The sequence below is a fragment of the Aspergillus costaricaensis genome (assembly GCF_003184835.1).
Source record: "Aspergillus costaricaensis CBS 115574 unplaced genomic scaffold BO79scaffold_3, whole genome shotgun sequence".
Lineage (NCBI taxonomy): Eukaryota > Fungi > Ascomycota > Eurotiomycetes > Eurotiales > Aspergillaceae > Aspergillus > Aspergillus costaricensis.
In genome coordinates this window covers 665,832-685,533 of record NW_020291803.1, presented here as the reverse complement: position 1 = coordinate 685,533, position 19,702 = coordinate 665,832, and the positions used below count along the sequence as shown (strand labels likewise).

Here is a 19,702-nt window from a genome sequence, read left to right as displayed (position 1 = left end):
TTATATTAATTTATTTTTAATAAAATCTTCTTCTTAACAGCAGTTATTATTATAATATAATATAATAGTAAATAAATCAGTTATTAATATAATTTTATTTATTTATTAATTAATTAAATGGAGCAGAACTATAATTAAAATTAAATAATTTTTTAAAAATTTTGTTTTATCTCTGACAGCTTTATTATATTTATACTTTTATTAATTAAAAATTTATATTTTATTAGCTATAAAAATTTTTTATAATATTCTGATATAATATTTATATATAGAAAAAAACTGATAATCTTTTAAATTTTTTTTATTTTAATAATATTAGTAATTATTATCTCTATTACTAAGCTAGTAAGCTTTATATTAACTATATAATTTATATAAATTAATTATTAAAACTTTAATTATTAACTGTAAATTATATTTTTAAATCAGAAATTATTTTTATTAATATCTAGATTTACATAGATTTTATTTTTATTATTAAACTAGTATTTCTCTGTATTTAACTATTTCTTATATATTATAATTCTTTTATAATTCTTAAATATAGATTATATCAGAAGATCATTAATATCTATATTAATATTAAAAAATTATTAGAAATTCTCTGTTATCTAGTAAACAGTAGACTTAAAAATATTATTTTATAATATTTTTAATATATTAATAATCTTCTTTATTTTCTTTTATCTTAAAATATTACTAAATTATATTTTTATATTTAATATCTGATTAATATTAGTATTATTAACTATATTAATCAGATATTTTATCTCTTTTAATATATATAATTTTAATAATTAAAATATAATTTTTATTCTTATATATATCCAGAATAAATCTTTAAAATTAAAAATATATAATTATTACTCCAGAATAAGCTTTTTTTTATTTATTAATAATTTATATTTCTAAGCTATTTTTTTTTTATTTTATTAATTAATAAATAGACTAGACAGACTAAAATTATCTAATTTTAATTTAAATTTTAACTTTATTTCAGTAGTATTTATAATAATAATAATTTTAATTATAATATTACTAGTAGTTCCTGCAGTAGTAACAGTCTTTATAAATTTTATTTAATAAATTTTAGTAGACTCTTACTCTATAATATTTTAGATTTCTTTAATTAGTTATAAAAGATTTTTATAAATTATTTCTGGAATATTTATTTAATAAATATATTTTAAATAATATACTTTCTTTACTTAGTTTATATATCTAGAAAGGATTATATATTTATATAAATATATTTTTTAATATTTATATTATTATATTTATCTTATTAATATACAGATTTTTCTAATAAAAGATATTATTCTTATAACTCAAATTCTCAGATTTTATAGAGTATATAAAATATATAATATAATTATTTATATTTTATATAGTTTTGTCAATATACCTTTAGTTATATTTAATTAATTCTTATATTTTATTTTAAATTATAAATTTTTATATACAGGCTAAACCAGCTCTATACTTTTATATATTATTATTAATTTAATTAAAATATTTTTACAGTTCTAACTAATATAATTTAATAAAATTAGATTATAATTATTCTCTTTATTTCTTCTTATTATTAAGTTTAAGAAATTTAATTAAGTCTTTTTTATCTTTTTTAGTAATTTCTTAAACTAAATTCTCTTTTATTAAAAATATTTTTAATTTTTATTTTATATTTATACCTGTTTTTTCTAGATTAATATTTTATTTTTATATTATTTATAAAAGCTTTTTAACTTATTTATATTTTAATTAATAATATTTTTAAATTTATTTTTTATTATACCAAATTAGCCTTCTGCAGAAATATTTAAAACTTTATATAAAAATTATAAAAATAAAAATAATATTTAAAAGAGAGAAGTTATAAATAAAAGAAAATATAAAAGAAAAAAATTATAAAGAAAAGAGTTATAGAGAAAAAAGTTATAAAAAGAAAAAAAAATATAAGATCTTTAATAAAAAAAAAATAAAATAATAGTAAATAAATTATAAAGAATATATTTAATATAGTAAATAATAAATAAAATAGCTCTTATTAAATAGATTTAGAAAAAAAACTAATCAGCTTTCTACAGTAGTAAATAATTATAAAATGAGCTTTAAATAATTATGTACTTAGATATAGTTTATATATATAATATAAATATTAATATAATTATTATATACAACATAATAGAATATTTATTATATACTTTAATCAGTAATTATTAGTAACAGTTATGCAACTGGCCATAACTCCCGGCAACTTACGCCAGCAGCCTACTATGTATTACTGAGGCTATACTAGTATCACAGATGTTCACATCTGCTTGTTAGTAGTCGTTCTCATACAGCCAAGCATCAATGTTATAAACAAATAATCACAATGAGGATCAAGGTGCTTATTTGTCCAAATCTCCTAAATAGACTAAATTCAAAGCCCTAGCAAGATGGTGAAGAGATGCTGAATCTGGTAGTTTGGAATAGAATTTCCTAAAACAGACAAGCCCCGGCTATCATCGGGCGCGTGGAACAAGGAAGGCGGCACTAGAGGCGGTATAATACAACCGACAGAAAAGCATTGCCCGATCATATCACGTGCCTCAGGTACCTTATCCCAATCGGAGTCCTAGATGGCATCTCTCCATATCTCCCCGCAGCGCATATATTCATTGACGATGTTCTCGCGCCCGATCTCCTCATGGGGTCGGCTTCCTTGGTCGGGCCCCGGCCTCCGCCCGGCCACCATCACAAATACACGATGTGTTGACTCTGGGAGGAGATTCTTCACTCGCAATTCATGTCTCCGGCAGAATATCAACGCACCTTTCAATACGCCACAGTCGAAAAAGCGCAATGCGTCGACAATGTATGTTGAACGATCGCAATGGCACTAGCAGTTTCCTGTCTAATAGGTTATAGGTACTATACAGCCAGTCTTATTCTCGGAACCGTTGCGCTTGCCTATGGCTCCGTCCCTCTGTACAAAATGGTTCGACAACCCTGCCCTTGAATTCTAGTCTGCGGCAGAGGCTAACGGCTTCACTCATACAGATCTGCCAACAAACCGGCTGGAACGGTCAACCAGTAGCAACTCACCGTGTAGGTGACGGCGATACCTCTTCCCGCGTCACTCCGGTCACCGACTCCCGTCGTTTGAGAATCACGTTTAATGGATCAGTTTCGGATGTTTTACCATGGAAGTTTACACCGCAACAACGTGAAGTGCGAGTTCTTCCGGGCGAGACAGCACTTGCATTCTTCACAGCGACAAACAAGGGCCCAACGGATATCATTGGTGTAGCGACGTATAGTGTCACTCCCGGACAGGTTGCTCCCTACTTTAGCAAGATTCAATGCTTTTGCTTCGACGAGCAGAAGCTGAATGCTGGAGAGTCGGTTGACATGCCGGTGTTCTTCTTCATCGACCCTGACTTTGCCAATGATCCGGCAATGAAGGGCATTGACACAATTACGCTCTCATATACCTTCTTCAGTAAGTCTCCAGATCAAACCAATGATGAGGTATCATGTGGCTAATCAATGTGAAACAGAGGCGCGATATGATGACAACGGTGTCTTGAAGCCATTGCCGTCGAGCTAATGACATGACTGATTGTTATGTACTACATACCAGGAGTCAAGCGACTGGACTCTCTACGACAATAGACTCACAGTAAAATGCTTTTGGAACGTATATACCCGGAATCACCCTGGCCTTGTGACATCCAACGGAATGTCCCAGAGACCTGGCTCGCTCCGATGTGACCCTCCGAGCAAAGTCGGAAGACCCATCTCTCCTCTTGCAAGGGCCAATTATGAAAACCCGAACCTGATGGTCCCAAGCACCCCACTGACCATCTTTGTATCATAGATAGAGCATGTACATACAGAGAACTACTGAAGCTTTTCGTATGGAATGGGCGGGGTGACATATCATGTATAGTATTTAGGCGTTCAAACGTGAAATATGGAATCATTGTTATACATCCATCACCTCAATGTAGACAATGGTTTTTAGTGTTTCTCTGGCTACTACTTACTTGACCGTCTCGATTGTAGTAGATCTGCAATGATTTTGCACGGCCGAACATGATTGGTGAATCCGCTGCATAGTCAGCATAGCGCACGGACCGCCAATTAAGCTCGCGTGTCACGCCCGACGCGTCTGCGCTCGGCCTAAGCTATCTATCGGCTCTGAAGGGAAAGCATACTGCTGAGTGAAGACCTAGAAGCCTTTAACTATCGAACTGCACACTCAATTGCAAAAATGGCCTTGCTAGTCGACAAACTGCGGCCACGGTCGCTAGATGCCCTCACATACCACCCCGAGCTGTCCGCGCGACTGAAATCATTGGTAAGGCAATTCAAGCTCACACTATCCACCTCGAGTACAATCCTCACAATGATGTTTGTTTATAGGCGCAAAGCGGCGACTTCCCTCATCTGCTCATGTACGGACCATCAGGCGCAGGAAAAAAGACACGAACCATCGCAACGCTCAAAGAATTGTACGGTTCCGGAGTTGAAAAGATCAAGATCGACGCTAGAGTCTTCCAAACGACAAGCAACCGCAAACTCGAGTTCAATATAGTGTCTTCGGTCTATCACTTGGAGATCACCCCGTCGGATGTTGGAAATTATGATCGTGTTGTGGTTCAGGAGCTGTTGAAGGAGATTGCGCAGACCCAGCAAGTCGATCTCTCGGCGAAGCAGCGCTTCAAGGTCGTTGTGATCAACGAGGCCGATCATCTTACTCGTGATGCGCAGGCAGCGCTGAGACGAACGATGGAGAAGTACAGTCCCAACTTGAGGTTGATTCTGTTGGCCAATAGCACCTCCAATATTATCGCTCCTATCCGGTCCCGTACCCTGCTGGTCAGGGTTGCTGCTCCGAATGAAGAGGAAATCTGCACTGTACTGAGGAACGCGGCTAAGAAGGAAGGATGGCCTGAGGCAAGTGGGTTGAATAAGAGGATTGCTAAGGAGAGCGGGCGGAACCTTCGTCGCGCGCTCCTTATGTTTGAGGCTATTTATGCTCAGAAGTACGTCCCAAAGTGGTCTATTGAGGTGCCAGAGCTAACGTGATTTGCTTCTGCTTCTAGTGAGAAAGTTACGGATAACACACTCATCCCGCCACCCGATTGGGAAGCTTTGATTGCGTTGACTGCCGAAGAGATCCTGGCAGAGCGGTCGCCAGCTCGTCTGTTGCAAGTCCGCGCACGCTTATACGACCTTTTGACGCATTGCATACCACCGACTACTATTATCAAGGTTCGATCAGTACGTTTTAGGTGACTGTAATAGAAATGCTAACTGGGATCTAGTCTTTGACATTCAACCTGATCACAAAGGTCGACGATGCTCTAAAGCCTGATGTCATCAGGTGGTCGGCGTTCTATGAGCACAGGATCACTCAAGGCAGCGTAAGGGCTCTCATTTGCTGCATGCATGTCCAATATACACGGCTAATATCCTTCGCAGAAAGTAATCTTCCACCTCGAAGCATTCGTTGCCAAGTTCATGCGCATATACGAAAGGTTCGACTACCCCCAAATACCCCAAAACTGCTCAATTCATTCGCTAACCCGTGCACAGTTATCTGATGGGCATGGAATTCTAAAATAACGAAGATAATAATACCCAACGATTCTTAATGACTTCATTGTACACTACCGGGGGTCGTATCTCATCTGGATCACTATGGGACTCGTAGCTGAAACCCACCTCAGTATTTCTAGCATGCATTACTCCGTATCTCTTAGAAGCTACAAAATTTAGATATATCTTGCATTAAACGAATGCACACTGAAACCCTGGTCCCAGCTAACAGCAAGCCAATCAACAACACCCAACTAAGCACAAGCAACGTGCTATACTAAGCCAACCACCAACCACCAACCACCAACCAACAAATAGTACACCCTCGTAACCCCAAACCCAAGCCAACGACATGTGATCAAGCATCAAGATCAACCGAAAACAGCCAGGAACAAAACACGAAGTGGGAGTTAACTTCTCCACAGAGCCTTGGTAGAGATGACATCTTGATCGTCTAGATGGCTAGTAGATAGACTACGTCATCATCCCATGGAGGTTGATCCACCACAACCACAACCATATCCCCCGACTTCTCCCAGAAACTCTGAACTACTTACCTACCTCCGAGAATCAATTATCTATTCACCAAGTATCGTACATAAGAGAATTCTACTTTGGATAATGTCTGGCAATAATCTCATGGACATCGAGCCTGGTGGTGAGAATACGCAGTATGTCTAGCCTTACTACATTTGTTTCCAAGGTTGAAATTAGTGCTAATGGTGGTTGTACTAGGTATGAATCTATCCGGTTGTTTACGGAGACACCGGCGAAGCAGACGGGGCAGTTGGGTGGTATGTTATACTATCTTCATCTTATCCTATGGTTTTATGGCAGCCGACTAAGTTGCTCGCAGGACACTCCCAACATACCGTCAGCGAGATGAGAACAACACTTGACGACGACCGGAACGGAAACGAGGAGCAGTACAGGGATACGCCCCTGGCACGACAGCTGGAGAAGGGCGAGCGTACGACAGGTCTTACGGGAATCACAGATATAGGTAGGTACAGGTTTGATTTCGATATTTCTCTTTTTCCTAACTCCGCATATTCATATGAAAATACATCGACACCTGCGACAAAGCGGGAAAGAAAATAAAATAAAACATGACAGATAGAGAGTCTAGAAGCTGATGATGATGATAATATACACAAGACCTGAAGCCCGAAACCCCAGAAGAGGGTGCTGCGCTGGCGGCGAAAATCAGGAGAGAACAAGGGTATGGACCTGGTTCGGGCGTCGGGGCTTAAATGTCATGACGTTGTGAATGAACCGGGGTGGATTGACGTGATTGAGGGGTTTGGTTGAGAGAAAGCGCTTTGAATTATTGGGGAGCAGAGGGACTGGAGGAGGACGAGGTCGAGGTCGGGGGGTTCGGTAGGTCCTGGGTACCGAGGGCTGGGCTTCTGCGTGCGCGTTTGAGGCTCTCCAGAGTCACTCCATTGCCAAGTTTCGTCAGTCCAACGACCGGCGGGTCGCCCTTCTTCACGAATTCCCAGAGGCCTGCCGCAGTTGTATTATTAGTTCAGCGTATGTTGATAATTGGAAATATATGATTAAGTGAGAGTAACATACCGGGCAGCTTGTGACCGGCCAGACGGAAGGCCTCCCTGGCGACCTTTTCGTGCAGATCACCCTTGAGCTCAAAGACGATTCTGCTCACGCCAACCTTCGCAGTCCAGTAGTCGAACTTTCCCTTACCCTTACCCATACGCTGTTCATTGCCCTTGGTGTAGACACCGATGTTTGCGCTCACGCGCTTGTACAATGTGTAGTTCATACCCCTCAGACGTCTCTTAATCGTATCCTCTGCAATTTTCAACGACGAAGCGGGCAACCGGCGGTCGTGATCCTTCATCCGCAAACCATAATCACCCCAGACGACAGTGGTACCGCGGGAAGAACCACCAGTTGCGACATGCGGACGACCCTTCGGGGACTTGGATCTCTCAGCGAACTTAGGAGTAAGCCAATCGAGGGCAGGCGAGGTCGTCGAGAAGCATCGCGATAGCGGGAAAGCCGTGAATGGCGTCGACAGACCTACTGTACGGCATCGGAGTCAGGATATAAAAAACTTTTCTTGGGGAGGCTTGCGGGAATCTCACACGACGGCCGGAGGAAGGCCATCTGAGGCCCCGAGAACATCTTCAGCTGCGGACCCATTGTGAATCGTGGCAATCGGCCCTGCTTGGACTGAATGGGGGGACCGGAAGGATGATGGATGGACCGCAGACTGACTTTCAGGCCATCGGCTTCACTCCAGCGCCGATTCCACTTCCCGAAAGGGAAGAAAGTGCTGCGCACGTGCCACACGCGTGCCACCCTTAGGTAAGCCAATTAAGTCACGTCTCCCGCCGGCGAGCTCCAGGCAGCGCGTCGTGTTTCTTGGGAAGCTGCCTGTGCTGTGCTAGTTGGGTGTGCGTCAGCATCGTTTCTGGGTCGCTTAAAAATCCTGCTCAACCATTGCGCTCCGAGGCATGCTCCATTAATCATCTGTCGCCATGCCTGCTGATATTCGGAGCTTTTTTGGCGGCAAGTCTAGTCAAGGCTCCAACCCATCTCCCGCAAAGCCCGCGCCGAAGAAAGAGGTATGTGAATCCCCCATTGCGCATAAGCATTTCATGCTGCATGCGAATCGCCGATGAATTTACTGACATTGGTACCAAATTAGGAGCCTTCTACGAGAAAAAAGAGTAAGAGAGCTGGCTATCAGTTTTGACCCGCAATATCTTATTGATGCGCGTACAGGGACTAGAAAGGTTGTAGACGACAGTGATGAGGAAGAGGTTGTCGCAACCAAGACCGCAAGCCCGAAGGTGAAGGCTCCGAGCAAGCCGTATGTCTGCCCTAATGCGACTCTACCCGCTGTATTTGCTAACAATTACTCAGAAAGCCAGAAGTATCGAAGGGTGAACCCACAACTTCGTCAGACTATTTCGCATCTAGCAAGAAGAGAGGCAGGCCTGCCAAGGAGACCAAGACATCCCAGCCTGCAGTCACCGAAGAACCTGAAGCGAAGCCGTCCCCGAAACCGAAAAAGTCTACGAGCACCGAAAAACCTGCACCAAGACCTCAACGCGGTACACGAAAGGCTACCACAATCGTTGAAGACGATGAACTCGGTGACGATGACATCCATGCGACAGAGTACAAGAAACCAGGCAGGGGGGATGATGATTATGTCGAGGAAGAGGACAAAGAGAGTGACAGTGATTTCGAGGAACTTGCGGTAAAGCCAGCCAGTGCCGCCTCCGGAAGACAGGGACGAAGGAAGCAGGCAGCTGCTGAATCGGATGAGGATGTGGTTATGGAGGATCTGCCCAAGCGACCTTCCAGAGCTGCCAAGTCAGCCGCCTCTCAACCAGCGCGCAAACGCAAATCCGAAGTTCTCGAGAAGGACGAGGATTACGACAACCAAACTAGTCCTAAGAAGGCTGCGGAGACGAAAGCCGCTCCCCGTACCCCTAAGAAGCCAAGAGCATCTGCCAAAACAGATCGACCTGAAAGCAAGGAGATCCAGGATATATTCGACAGCATACCTACGATCAGACCACCCTCTCCTCCGCGCGAGACTGGTGAAAAGGCCAAGTTCAACTACGCTGCTCACGCACAGCGCTCGCGGTCGCCAGTAGCTGGGGGGGCGGACATACCACAAGGAGCGGAAAATTGTCTTGCAGGGCTTTCTTTCGTGTTCACTGGTGTCTTGGATACGCTCGGCCGCGACGAAGGGCAAAACCTCGTGAAGAAATATGGTGGTAAAGTTACTGGGGCACCTAGTTCCAAAACCAGCTATGTTGTCCTGGGAGCGGATGCCGGACCCAAGAAGCTGGCAACGATTAAGCAGCACAACCTAAAGACAATCAACGAGGAGGGGCTATTCGAGCTTATCCGTCGACTTCCAGCCAATGGTGGAGATGGGAAGGCGGCAGAGCAACATGAGGCGAAGAAGAAAGCCGAGGAAGAAAAGATTCGCGCGATGGCAGCTGAGATCGACCGCGAGGAGAAGCGCAAGGCGGCGGCTGCGCGCAACACGGCACCCTCAGGACCTCAACCGCCTTCAAGCTCGCAAAGTACGACGCAAAGCACGAAGACTGATGACCGCCTGTGGACCACCAAATATGCGCCGACATCGATGAATATGATTTGTGGTAACAAAGGTGTTGTCGAGAAACTACAGAACTGGCTTCGCGACTGGCACAAGAATGCCAAGGCTGGATTCAACAAGCCAGGGAAGGATGGATCAGGAATGTATCGCTCTGTCATGATTCACGGACCGCCTGGAATTGGCAAGACCACAGCAGCACACCTGGTGGCAAAGCTAGAAGGGTACGATGTCGTGGAGACGAATGCAAGTGACACAAGAAGCAAGAAGCTCGTGGAAAATGGCCTTCTCGGTGTTTTGGATACAACTTCGCTACAAGGTTACTTTTCGGGTGTTGGGAAGAAGGTGGAAAGTGCGAAGAAGAACTTGGTCCTCATCATGGATGAAGTTGACGGCATGTCCGCCGGTGATAGAGGTGGTGTAGGAGCACTTGCCTCCATCGCTAAGAAGACTCACATCCCGCTGATTTTGATCTGTAATGAGCGAAGGCTCCCGAAAATGAAGCCTTTCGATCATGTCACATATGAACTTCCGTTCAGGCGGCCGACGGCCGAGCAGATTAGAGCCCGACTGTCGACCATCTGCTTCCGCGAGGGCTTGAGGATCCCGCCTCAGGTCTTGGACAGTCTGATCGAAGGCACCAACGCGGACATCCGGCAAGTTATCAACATGCTTTCAACCGTGAAATTAGACCAGACAAACCTAGACTTTGAAAAGGGGAAGCAAATGTCTAAAGCATGGGAAAAGCACATCGTTCTGAAGCCCTGGGATATTGTCGGCAAGATTCTCAGTGCGCAAATGTTCTCGCCAAGCTCAAAGGCTACGTTGAATGATAAAATAGAACTCTACTTCAACGATCACGAGTTCAGTCCTCTGATGCTTCAAGAGAACTATCTGAAAACACGACCGGCGTTGACTGGCGCCTATCATGGCAGAGAACAGAAGCTGAAACAGCTTGAACTAATGGACAACGCTGCTTCAAGCATCAGTGATGGTGATCTCGTTGACAAGATGATTCATGGTACTCAGCAGCAATGGAGTCTGATGCCTACCCATGCCGTGTTCAGTTTTGTCCGGCCAGCCAGCTTTACGTACGGAAACATGATGGAGCGGCCCGGGTTTACTAGTTGGCTGGGACAGAACAGTAAACAAGGTTTGTGCGATCTGTTGGCTATAATAGTTTGCAGTGCTAACACCGATTATAGGCAAGCTTTGGCGTTACATCAAAGAAATTCAAGGTCATATGCGTCTTCGCGCATCTGGTGATCGAGATGAGATTCGACAACAGTATATGCCGCTCCTCTGGGACAGGCTAGTCCGCCGATTAATGGTGGAAGGCAAGGATAGTGTCGACGATGTCATTGATTTCATGGACAGCTATTTCCTTACGCGCGAGGACTGGGATGCCTTGGTAGAACTTGGGCTGGGACCTATGGATGAATCCAATGTGAAGCTGCAGACACAGACAAAAGCAGCATTCACACGGATTTATAACCAGCGCTCCCATCCCCTCCCCTTCATCAAGGCCAGCAGTATTGCTGCTCCGAAGAAGATGCCGAAGGAGAAGCCTGACCTCGAAGATGCCATTGAGGAGTCGGATGAGGAAGAGGTGCTCGAAGACGACTCCAAGGACAACGACGAGAACGAAGAGCTCGATTTGAAGAAGGACAAGTACGTTCGCGTGCCCAAGAAGGCTGCGAAGGGCGGAGCAGCCAAAGGAAAGAAATCGAGGAAGGCAGCAGCGGGCGATGATGATTTTATCGACGACGAGGAAGAGAAACCCAAGAAGGCTCGAGGCCGGAAACCCAAGGCCAAATGATCTAGAAATTGGGAGAGCGACGGAGTCATCACCTCCGGTTTATGTCCATGTATTATCAGTTCTGTTAGTATAATGAGCGGGCTACTAGCGATGTCACCATCAGCAGTGGATGATTATTGTTTTTGTGTGATTGACATAGCACTATCTTGGAACGAATCACTCCAATTGTATAATAGACCATATTATAGAATTCCAAGGTTGTACTGTGATCTCTTCATTGCTTCGTATACTGGGTAGTACCCCGCATCTATCCATCGCTAGGACCAAGAGTTGCACACTTTAAAGCATACGGGGATCCAATACTAAGGCATGTCCCTCGGTAGCTAATTTGCCTTGCATAGACTAGTGACCGTGCAAGGATAAAGGGAACCACCCCCTTGGGTCCGACAAAGGAGACGTTGGTGTGTGTGTCAGAGGAACAACAATAAGGGCAAGCGGGAAAATGGCATGGGCGGCGGCGGTGCGGAGATCGGCCACGGGATCTCCAGGCCATCCATCTTCTGCCCGCGACGGCTGAGCCTGCAAGTGCTTTTGATCCCCACACAACCTCATCGCCGCAGGACGCTCTTCCTCGTCCCTTTGCGTTGCTTATCCCTCATTTTTTTAACCATCAGGCTGGTCCTGCATTCACATCCCACGGTCGCTCTCTTTTCCTACTACTTCTTTTTTCGGCCTGCGCCAGTTCAGCGCATCCATCCATTTCCCCTTGTTGCACCAGCCCGGAGATCATGCCCACTCGAATCCCGACAGCGGTTTCGCTCTTCCTGGCGTAAATGGTCGTTCTTCCGTGATTGTGACGAGGCCTACTCTATCTCTTACTACTCATCTCTTGTCTTGCAGCGATTGTAACCATGTCTCTTCTCCACAATGAAGAGTAAGTGTCTGACCCCGCGACCCATCTCGCGTCCCCCCTCCCCTCACCTCCCCCCCAGGTAATCGCACACATACAGTGTTGGGTCAACAACTAACCCCAGTCTCAGTTTCACAATCTGGCAGTTGCGCACTTCCTATCTGTCGACCATAAAGGACGGCATAGGCGATAGGCTTATCAACGTGAACAACACCGTGCTCAACACGCCAGGATTCCGCGCAGCTGGCTGGTCTTCGGCTTCTACAAACCCCAATACGCAGAGCGCGGCTGCCCACATTAAGCGGACAAATTCACCCCCAATCCCTACTACTACGGCGGTTACCTCGGAATATTACCAGCTAGGTGTTGCCCGAGACGATGCGCAGAGATTCGGCCTGGTGGATGAAGGCGACGATGACGAAGGGGGAATGGTGACGGGGAAGACCAACACAGAGCTGATTGGGCGTCGCAACCGCGGGAAACGAGTCCACCGGAGGGAACGACAGCAGCATGAGCAACAGAAACACAGAGAAGCGGAGGACGATGACAGCAGTGACCTGAGTGATGAGAGCGACGATGATGGGGACAGTGCTCGAAGGTGAGTCAATTGGCTCAAGGGATGCATAGGACCCGTCTGTACAGCCTCATGCTCACAAGATCTAGTGCTGCGAACCAGATCAAGTTTACGAAGATGCCCATACGAACAAGAGCCGGATCTTCACCCATACGTTCATCAGACCGCCAGGAGAGTCCTCAGGTTATGGTCACGTCTCCATCACATCCGACAATGGGTACCCATTACCGTACGGGCTCATTGGGAACAGCTGTTAGCAGCATAAACGAGCGGCCGCGGCGCGATACTACGACTACAGCCAGCAGCGACATATCTTCGGACAATGACCTGGATGCATCTGCCTTCAGAAGGCGTCAGATTTCGTTCTCTAGCCATGATCAGGTCATAGAACCCGCGAGAAGGAGAAATGGCCCACCGGGCCCTCGGGACCTGGAAGAACTCCATGAGCAAGCCGAGGACTCAGGAGCTGAATCTGTGGGTTCGGCCCTGTCGTCTGATTTTGACGCAACAGCGGGTTCTGCGTCATTACTTGCAGGGGTTGGGATCACTGGTAGCTTAGATTCATCCTCGCCAGTTGCTCTGATGCACAAGCTGCAGAATGGCACGGGTTCACAGACGGCATCCCCGAGGAAACCCAGAGGCCCAGCGCCAGAGTTACAGGATCTGCCACCTCCACGGCCAATCAGCACTGTCCAGCCAGTCAGTTTGCTTTCCAAGGCACTTAATGCGCGCAAGAAAGCACCGACGAACCCGGTGGAGAAATTCGCGGTGCTTTCAGGCAAGGGCTTGACCGATGTCCTGAACATCAAACTCTACCTGCCATTCTCCGCCGATCCCGATGAACCACTCGATTTGCCAATTGCGCGCGAGTCCAAGCTTGCAGAGCAGCCTGCACCGGTAACAGTTGTTGAAGCAATCGGCTTAGCGCTTTGGAGATACAGCGAAGAAGGTCGCGAACCGGCTGTTGAACGCAGCAAGCTTACCGTGAACATGTGGACGCTGCGAATGGTGGAAGATGGCGAAGTCGAATATGATTTTCCCGCTTTAGGTCGAACATCGCCAATTGCTGACTTTACCTCGAATAACAATCGGGCAGCTGGTCGACGGACTCGGGGAAAACAGTATGATGAATTCGCGCTAGTCGAAGCATCCAAGGCGGAATTCGAAGCAAACGAGCGTCAATTCCCCCAGTTCAGCCAGACAGCTGCTTCTGAAGATAGCGGAGAGACACCTGCACCGACGAGTGCCCCGACAAGCCAGCCGGTCCCGCAAAGCAAGGCACCTCGCCCGAACCCGATTTTGGGACAACCCTTCTCGTCGGCTTTGAACGACAATACACTAACACCCGCGGATCGGCCTGCCGTGCCCACGTCCCATGCCACACCTCGCCTGGGGGTGTCAAAGACACTGAAAATCCGGTTCATCAATGTGGAAGCGTCCACCCAGGTGACGACGCTCAACACGTCTACCGACAGCTACATCGCCGAGATCCTCGATTCGGTGTGCAAGCGATGGGGCCTGGACAAGGGGAACTATCTACTGAAGGTGATGGGATCCAATACGATCGCACCGCTAGACCGCACCGTGGAAGCCCTGGGCAATATCACGGAGCTGGACCTGGTGCGCCGACGATTCGGGCCGCAGTCGCTAACGGGCTCCCCGGGCAGCTCCTCCCCGAACGCGCCGCTCCTCATCGACAGCACCAGCGCGCCCAGCAAGAAGGGGAAGAAGAGCGGACAGCGCATGCTACACCCGCTCACACAGAAGCAAGATCTCATTGGAGGATATTACCGGCGGTACTACGTCTGGCGCAAACAATCCATGGGCTTTACGCAATCCAACCACCGGATCTTGACGTTTGACAACGATTACATGCATATCATGCCGGCGGACACGGGCAAGACAGCGTCGGACACCAAGACGCGGTCGATCAGCTTCAACGATGTCGTGGGATGCAAGGTGAGCCGGCGACACCCGAAGAATTTCCGGGTGGTGGTGTTGCGCGGCAACGATGCCAACGAGCAGAAGCGGTATGATTTTGAGGCACGCAATGCGCTCGAAGCGGTGGAAATCGTGGACGAGATCAAGAAGAACATGGCGCATTATCGCATCTAAGGGACGCATTGCTATTGTTATTTGCTTGCTGTTTTATTGAGGGAACCGAGAAGTGGAAGCGAGCCCTCCGACCATTGTTTGGAGGGGGGCGGCGTTGCCATCTTTGCTACTAGGTAGGAGTACATAAGGCCGGGCAGCTTTCGGGTTGGATTTGAAGTTTGCAGCAGCATGGAGCCAGGGCTACGGGGGAATCAACAACAATTGGAACAAACAATTTCTTCTTTCTGCCACAACCCGCGAGAATAGTAACTGTAGAGAGGTAGTCTAGTGGCGGTGCGCATCCCATCCGTAGCGTGTACACTAACAGTGGTATCTTAGGTGCTAAAGTAGGTTAAGTGGATGCAAGCGTCAAGATCAGTTCATAGTGAGCCTCCCGACCAACCAAAAGGCCGCCGGACGGGGGAATTCCTGACCGGTCAGGGGGCAGCTTGATTGGCTTCAAGCCTTCAACAAAGGGCAAGCCAAATGCCCCGAAGGCGGGGCGGTTTCCACTCGCCTTTTTTGGAGGATCCACCGGGGCGGTGATGAAGTCATCTTTCAGCGGTAAGCAATTAACTAACTAGTTAACTAGTAGTTAGTTAGTTAACAAGGCAACCTATGCTGCCAGCCAGCTGCCAGCTGCCCAACATGCATGTTATTCGGGTCTTTAAAAGTAGCGACAGTTTGCATATACCATAGATAGATATTTAAGCTGTGAGAAAAAAAAAAAAAAAAAAAAAAAAAAAAAAAAAAACCCCACACGTAAATGCATTTCATACGTACCAAGACCGAGCGAGTCAAATTTCTACCAGGCGTGCTTGATGAAATACGAAAATGAGGAAAAAAAAAAAAAAAAAAAAAAAAAAAAAAACAAAATACGGAAAGTGGTTGGTTTTGCATCAGCAGTTTCATCTTCCCAGCTTCTCATACCTACTAGTACTAAGTAGTAGGAGGCTCCTCGTTTCGGAATTCCAAGCCACACACACACCAGATCTGAAAACAGTGTTTGATGATGACCTCATCGGCGCGACTCTGAACCCGGAAATAAGTTTGGGAAACATGGATCTCGATAAGCGAGAAGGAGTGGAAAAGAATGCATCATTGATGATAATGTAGCAATTGAAGGGTCCATGGATCGAGAGGAGTGAGATCGGCTGGACCCGGTGGGTTCTTCTTCTTCTTCTTCTTCTTTACTATTTGCCTGAAGCAGAGTTGGAATACAACTTTGGTATCTGGGGAAGTGTGAAAGAGAACTTGGTTCAGTTATCATCATTCCAAATGTCATGATGAGTGAGTGTATTTATGGTACCACTGCAGTTATTTGACTGTTTCTTTTTACTGTGGGAAAATTACTGGCCCAGACAAAGTATGTTTTAGCGTTGGGGTGGAGTCGACAAAGTGGTGATGGAGATAGTAGTAAGTAAGTAGCATAGCTAGCTTCTTCGACTTGTGGCCGACCGACCGCTTTTAGACATAGGGAAGGGTGAGGTGTTATATTATCAACTTGCCTTTAGATGCCTTTAGATGGGTAGTTGTTTCGGTTAAGTTCATGTTGTAACGTGGAATAAGCGCATTTGGAAAAGAGAGAATTAAACAAACATCTAACAAATAACTACTCTCTTGATGAAATGATTGACTGACTGACTGACTGACTGACTCTCTGTCACTGTCCACTAAGCCCAATTCATGCCGATTCACGCCAATCCAACCCCGCCTCTCTCCTCTCTCTTTCTCTTTCTCTCCCTTTGCTTTCCCTTTTTCTCTAATTTTTCCCACTCTCTCTGTCCATCAAACTAATCAGAAAATAATTATAATGAAATAGGATAAATTATTGCGGTGCTTGTGCTCGTAGTTATTTTTTTTTTTCCAGCTAGTAGTAGTAGTAGTAGTGCTGGTGGTCACTGCAGCATCTCTTTCCCTCCCCCCCCCTCTCTCTCTCTCATCTCCTCTCCTTCTCCTCTCCTCTCTCTTTCTCCCCCTCACATCCTGCCATCATCATCAGCATCATCATCATTGATCCTCCCGCACACCAGCCATACTACTACTCTCTCTCCCACCCCGGTCCAACCCATCCTCCCAAGAGGTTCCCACACTCCCCCCGCGTTACACATTTCCCTTTTCTATCCGGTCATCCTTACGGTTGCCCGTCTGTCCAATTGAGTTTCCGTTGACCGCCGTTCGGGACCAGTGTTTTGTTCAAGTTCAGTACAGTTCAGTTCTGTTTGGGGGGCTCCGCTGTATCCGCGCCCGAACCCGTCCCAAAGAGAAAAAGCTCGCCGCTTTCCCTCTCCATATTATTATTACTCTTACTGTGTTGCTTCCTTTCCCTTTACCCCCCCCCCCTCTCTGAGAGCATCTCTTAAAGAGGGGTCGCGTTGATCGGCTATCGCACGCATCTTTTGATTCTCCCTTACTTATTTTTTTTTCCCACGTGGAAAAAGACCATCGTGGGCTTTAACATTTAATAAATCTTAACTGCCTACAGCAGCGTTTTCTCCATGCCTAGTTTAGGAGGTTTGCTGAAAAAACGGCGAACGAAAGATTCGCAGACCCTCTCCAAAGAGCTTGAAGCCGGTTCGGCCCAGACGCAGACGTCACCAAACGCTGCCGAAGACCACCACAACCACAACCACAACCACCACCACCACCACCTCTTCCACCACCACCATCAACCCCAACCCGCCACCAATTCTGGCTCTTCTACGAACCCCCCCGCTCAGCCTCAAAATTCCGTTCCTCAACAACAGCCCAATCGGTCTTCGGGTGCAGACAAATCCTCCGACGGTCAGGTAGCCTCCATGCAATCCGCTGTGACGCAAGCCTCGCCGTCTGCCCATCATACCTCTGGCCTCCCGCAGCCCAATGCCAATGCGGCTAGTATACAGAATATAATCCATCCCTCCCAGCAAGGCGCCATGCATTCGGCTTCCAGCGGTCATGCGCAGTCTCACCACGCCGCTCGCAGTGATGCCCGCACCACTAAAGGGAAATACTCTCTGGATGACTTCACCCTTCAGCGCACCCTCGGTACCGGTAGCTTCGGTCGCGTGCACTTGGTGCAGTCGAAGCATAACCACCGCTTCTATGCCGTCAAGGTGTTGAAGAAGGCGCAAGTGGTCAAGATGAAACAGATTGAGCACACTAACGACGAGCGCCGCATGTTGAACCGCGTGAGGCATCCATTCCTAATTACATTATGGGGTACATGGCAGGATTCCCGGAACTTGTACATGGTCATGGACTTCGTAGAGGGTGGTGAACTCTTCAGTCTGCTCCGCAAGTCACAGGTGGGTTAATTCTGACTTGGCCCGCCCGACCAACGTAAAGCTGATGTCTGGTACCTCTTTTCATGTAGCGGTTCCCCAACCCCGTCGCCAAGTTCTACGCGGCGGAAGTCACTCTTGCCCTGGAGTACCTCCACACGCAGAACATCATCTATCGGGATTTGAAGCCTGAGAACTTGCTGCTAGACCGACACGGCCATTTGAAGATCACCGATTTCGGTTTTGCCAAAGAGGTGCCTGACATCACATGGACCCTTTGTGGTACACCCGATTATCTCGCCCCGGAGGTGGTTTCCTCCAAGGGCTACAACAAGTCGGTTGACTGGTAAGGGTTGCCATTATTGATGTTCATGCCCCTTTGGCGCAATTACTGACAGTATCCAAGGTGGTCCCTGGGTATCTTGATCTTTGAGATGCTGTGTGGTTTCACGCCTTTCTGGGACAGTGGCTCCCCGGTCAAGATCTACGAGAATATCCTGCGTGGTAGGGTAAAATACCCGCCCTACTTGCACCCAGACGCCGTTGACCTGCTGTCGCAACTTATCACGGCTGATCTGACCAAGCGCCTGGGAAACCTCCATGGCGGCTCCGATGATGTCAAGAACCATCCTTGGTTTGCCGAGGTCACCTGGGACCGTTTGGCCCGCAAGGATATCGATGCTCCTTACGTGCCTCCCATCCGCGGTGGCCAAGGAGATGCGAGTCAGTACGACCGCTATCCGGAAGAAACTGAACAGTATGGCATGGCTGGTGAAGACCCGTATGTGCTCCTTTCTCAATCCGTTCCATTCTATGATGAACACATTACTCACTTTTCTCTTCTTCAGACACGGCCATTTGTTCCCAGACTTTTAGTGTGTGCTATGAGTTATGATGGAATGATTGTCTCGTTATCGAGATGGCATCGTGCCATCCGATGATCCTGCGAGCCCTGTAAGACAGGACTATCTCGCTAATCCTTTCCCTGCGCTACCGATGGTAGCATCCACTTCACCATTCGTTGCTTTCCCCTTGACGTCGGTTTGTCTTCGTTTTCGATCGCTGGCCGACTTGCTTTTTGGCTGCCTTTGACGTAGAGCATACATCTAAGAGCTCTGTCATCCTCAGCGTATGCCTTCACCATCTTTCAAAGTATACGTGATGGTCTTGTCTGTTTGCTTTTCCGGTTTCCGGACCGTTGGTGGTCTGCATATAAGCTTACCCTTATACTAGTTCTGGGGAGATCTGATGAGTGGATGATCCCCCGGTGGTCTTATCTAGGTGGGCATTGTCTATATTTCCTCGCGTTATGCCAGGCAGGAGGGTGTTTGCGGTGGTGTTTGTGCTGGAAGCTTCGGGGGGTCCTCGTGATTATGTCGACCGTTGACTGGTGAACTGGTCACCG

At 46.4% G+C, this 19,702-nt stretch overlaps 7 protein-coding genes across 7 annotated transcripts; 6 read left to right on the top strand and 1 right to left on the bottom strand.

The window, feature by feature from the left end:
- The first annotated feature begins 2,665 nt into the window (after positions 1–2,665).
- On the top strand, positions 2,666–3,932 carry BO79DRAFT_284639 (cytochrome c oxidase assembly protein). The gene is made up of 4 exons (XM_025688269.1): positions 2,666–2,860; positions 2,914–2,983; positions 3,046–3,487; positions 3,546–3,932. Exons 1-4 carry the CDS (start codon positions 2,670–2,672, stop codon positions 3,593–3,595), a joined length of 753 nt encoding a protein of 250 aa, XP_025543955.1. The 5' UTR covers positions 2,666–2,669; the 3' UTR covers positions 3,596–3,932.
- A 283-nt stretch (positions 3,933–4,215) lies between these two features.
- On the top strand, positions 4,216–5,639 carry BO79DRAFT_234998 (replication factor C subunit 5). The gene is made up of 6 exons (XM_025684438.1): positions 4,216–4,348; positions 4,414–5,036; positions 5,097–5,265; positions 5,319–5,417; positions 5,476–5,531; positions 5,590–5,639. The coding sequence occupies exons 1-6, from the start codon at positions 4,262–4,264 to the stop codon at positions 5,612–5,614; spliced, it is 1,059 nt and encodes a 352-aa protein (XP_025543954.1). The 5' UTR covers positions 4,216–4,261; the 3' UTR covers positions 5,615–5,639.
- A 516-nt stretch (positions 5,640–6,155) lies between these two features.
- On the top strand, positions 6,156–6,845 carry BO79DRAFT_187395 (uncharacterized protein; the record flags this gene model as incomplete). The annotated part of the gene is made up of 4 exons (XM_025680540.1): positions 6,156–6,263; positions 6,328–6,386; positions 6,449–6,595; positions 6,751–6,845. The coding sequence occupies exons 1-4, from the start codon at positions 6,214–6,216 to the stop codon at positions 6,843–6,845; spliced, it is 351 nt and encodes a 116-aa protein (XP_025543953.1). The 5' UTR covers positions 6,156–6,213.
- BO79DRAFT_206892 (mitochondrial 54S ribosomal protein uL16m) lies at positions 6,602–7,815 on the bottom strand. The gene is made up of 3 exons (XM_025682062.1): positions 7,701–7,815; positions 7,171–7,638; positions 6,602–7,098 (listed from the first exon to the last, which is right to left on the bottom strand). Exons 1-3 carry the CDS (start codon positions 7,756–7,758, stop codon positions 6,920–6,922), a joined length of 705 nt encoding a protein of 234 aa, XP_025543952.1. The 5' UTR covers positions 7,759–7,815; the 3' UTR covers positions 6,602–6,919.
- Positions 7,816–8,096: 281 nt separating this feature from the next.
- On the top strand, positions 8,097–11,516 carry BO79DRAFT_137475 (replication factor C subunit 1; the record flags this gene model as incomplete). The annotated part of the gene is made up of 5 exons (XM_025678119.1): positions 8,097–8,183; positions 8,267–8,288; positions 8,344–8,435; positions 8,489–10,850; positions 10,903–11,516. 5 exons carry the CDS (start codon positions 8,097–8,099, stop codon positions 11,514–11,516), a joined length of 3,177 nt encoding a protein of 1,058 aa, XP_025543951.1.
- A 559-nt stretch (positions 11,517–12,075) lies between these two features.
- On the top strand, positions 12,076–15,254 carry BO79DRAFT_284634 (Sin1 family protein). The gene is made up of 3 exons (XM_025688268.1): positions 12,076–12,390; positions 12,497–12,964; positions 13,030–15,254. Exons 1-3 carry the CDS (start codon positions 12,368–12,370, stop codon positions 15,053–15,055), a joined length of 2,517 nt encoding a protein of 838 aa, XP_025543950.1. The 5' UTR covers positions 12,076–12,367; the 3' UTR covers positions 15,056–15,254.
- Positions 15,255–17,532: 2,278 nt separating this feature from the next.
- Positions 17,533–19,173, top strand: pkaC (cAMP-dependent protein kinase catalytic subunit pkaC; the record flags this gene model as incomplete). The annotated part of the gene is made up of 4 exons (XM_025678125.1): positions 17,533–18,321; positions 18,390–18,643; positions 18,704–19,078; positions 19,146–19,173. The coding sequence occupies 4 exons, from the start codon at positions 17,533–17,535 to the stop codon at positions 19,171–19,173; spliced, it is 1,446 nt and encodes a 481-aa protein (XP_025543949.1).
- Between the last annotated feature and the right edge of the window lie 529 nt (positions 19,174–19,702).

What these genes read in the sequence shown, in the direction of transcription:
- BO79DRAFT_284639 (XM_025688269.1), top strand. Translation starts at nt 2,670, where the DNA reads ATGTTCTCGCGCCCGATCTCCTCATGGGGTCGGCTTCCTTGGTCGGGC. An exon ending in AAGCGCAATGCGTCGACAAT is followed by an intron (nt 2,861 to 2,913) that starts GTATGTTGAACG and finishes AATAGGTTATAG; the next exon opens with GTACTATACAGCCAGTCTTA. An exon ending in GCTCTCATATACCTTCTTCA is followed by an intron (nt 3,488 to 3,545) that starts GTAAGTCTCCAG and finishes AATGTGAAACAG; the next exon opens with AGGCGCGATATGATGACAAC.
- BO79DRAFT_234998 (XM_025684438.1), top strand. Translation starts at nt 4,262, where the DNA reads ATGGCCTTGCTAGTCGACAAACTGCGGCCACGGTCGCTAGATGCCCTC. An exon ending in CACCGACTACTATTATCAAG is followed by an intron (nt 5,266 to 5,318) that starts GTTCGATCAGTA and finishes ACTGGGATCTAG; the next exon opens with TCTTTGACATTCAACCTGAT. An exon ending in ACAGGATCACTCAAGGCAGC is followed by an intron (nt 5,418 to 5,475) that starts GTAAGGGCTCTC and finishes TATCCTTCGCAG; the next exon opens with AAAGTAATCTTCCACCTCGA.
- BO79DRAFT_206892 (XM_025682062.1), bottom strand. Translation starts at nt 7,758, where the DNA reads ATGGGTCCGCAGCTGAAGATGTTCTCGGGGCCTCAGATGGCCTTCCTC. An exon ending in GGCCTTCCTCCGGCCGTCGT is followed by an intron (nt 7,639 to 7,700) that starts GTGAGATTCCCG and finishes GATGCCGTACAG; the next exon opens with TAGGTCTGTCGACGCCATTC. An exon ending in GGCCGGTCACAAGCTGCCCG is followed by an intron (nt 7,099 to 7,170) that starts GTATGTTACTCT and finishes CAACTGCGGCAG; the next exon opens with GCCTCTGGGAATTCGTGAAG.
- BO79DRAFT_284634 (XM_025688268.1), top strand. Translation starts at nt 12,368, where the DNA reads ATGTCTCTTCTCCACAATGAAGA. An exon ending in TCTCTTCTCCACAATGAAGA is followed by an intron (nt 12,391 to 12,496) that starts GTAAGTGTCTGA and finishes CCCCAGTCTCAG; the next exon opens with TTTCACAATCTGGCAGTTGC. An exon ending in GATGGGGACAGTGCTCGAAG is followed by an intron (nt 12,965 to 13,029) that starts GTGAGTCAATTG and finishes CACAAGATCTAG; the next exon opens with TGCTGCGAACCAGATCAAGT.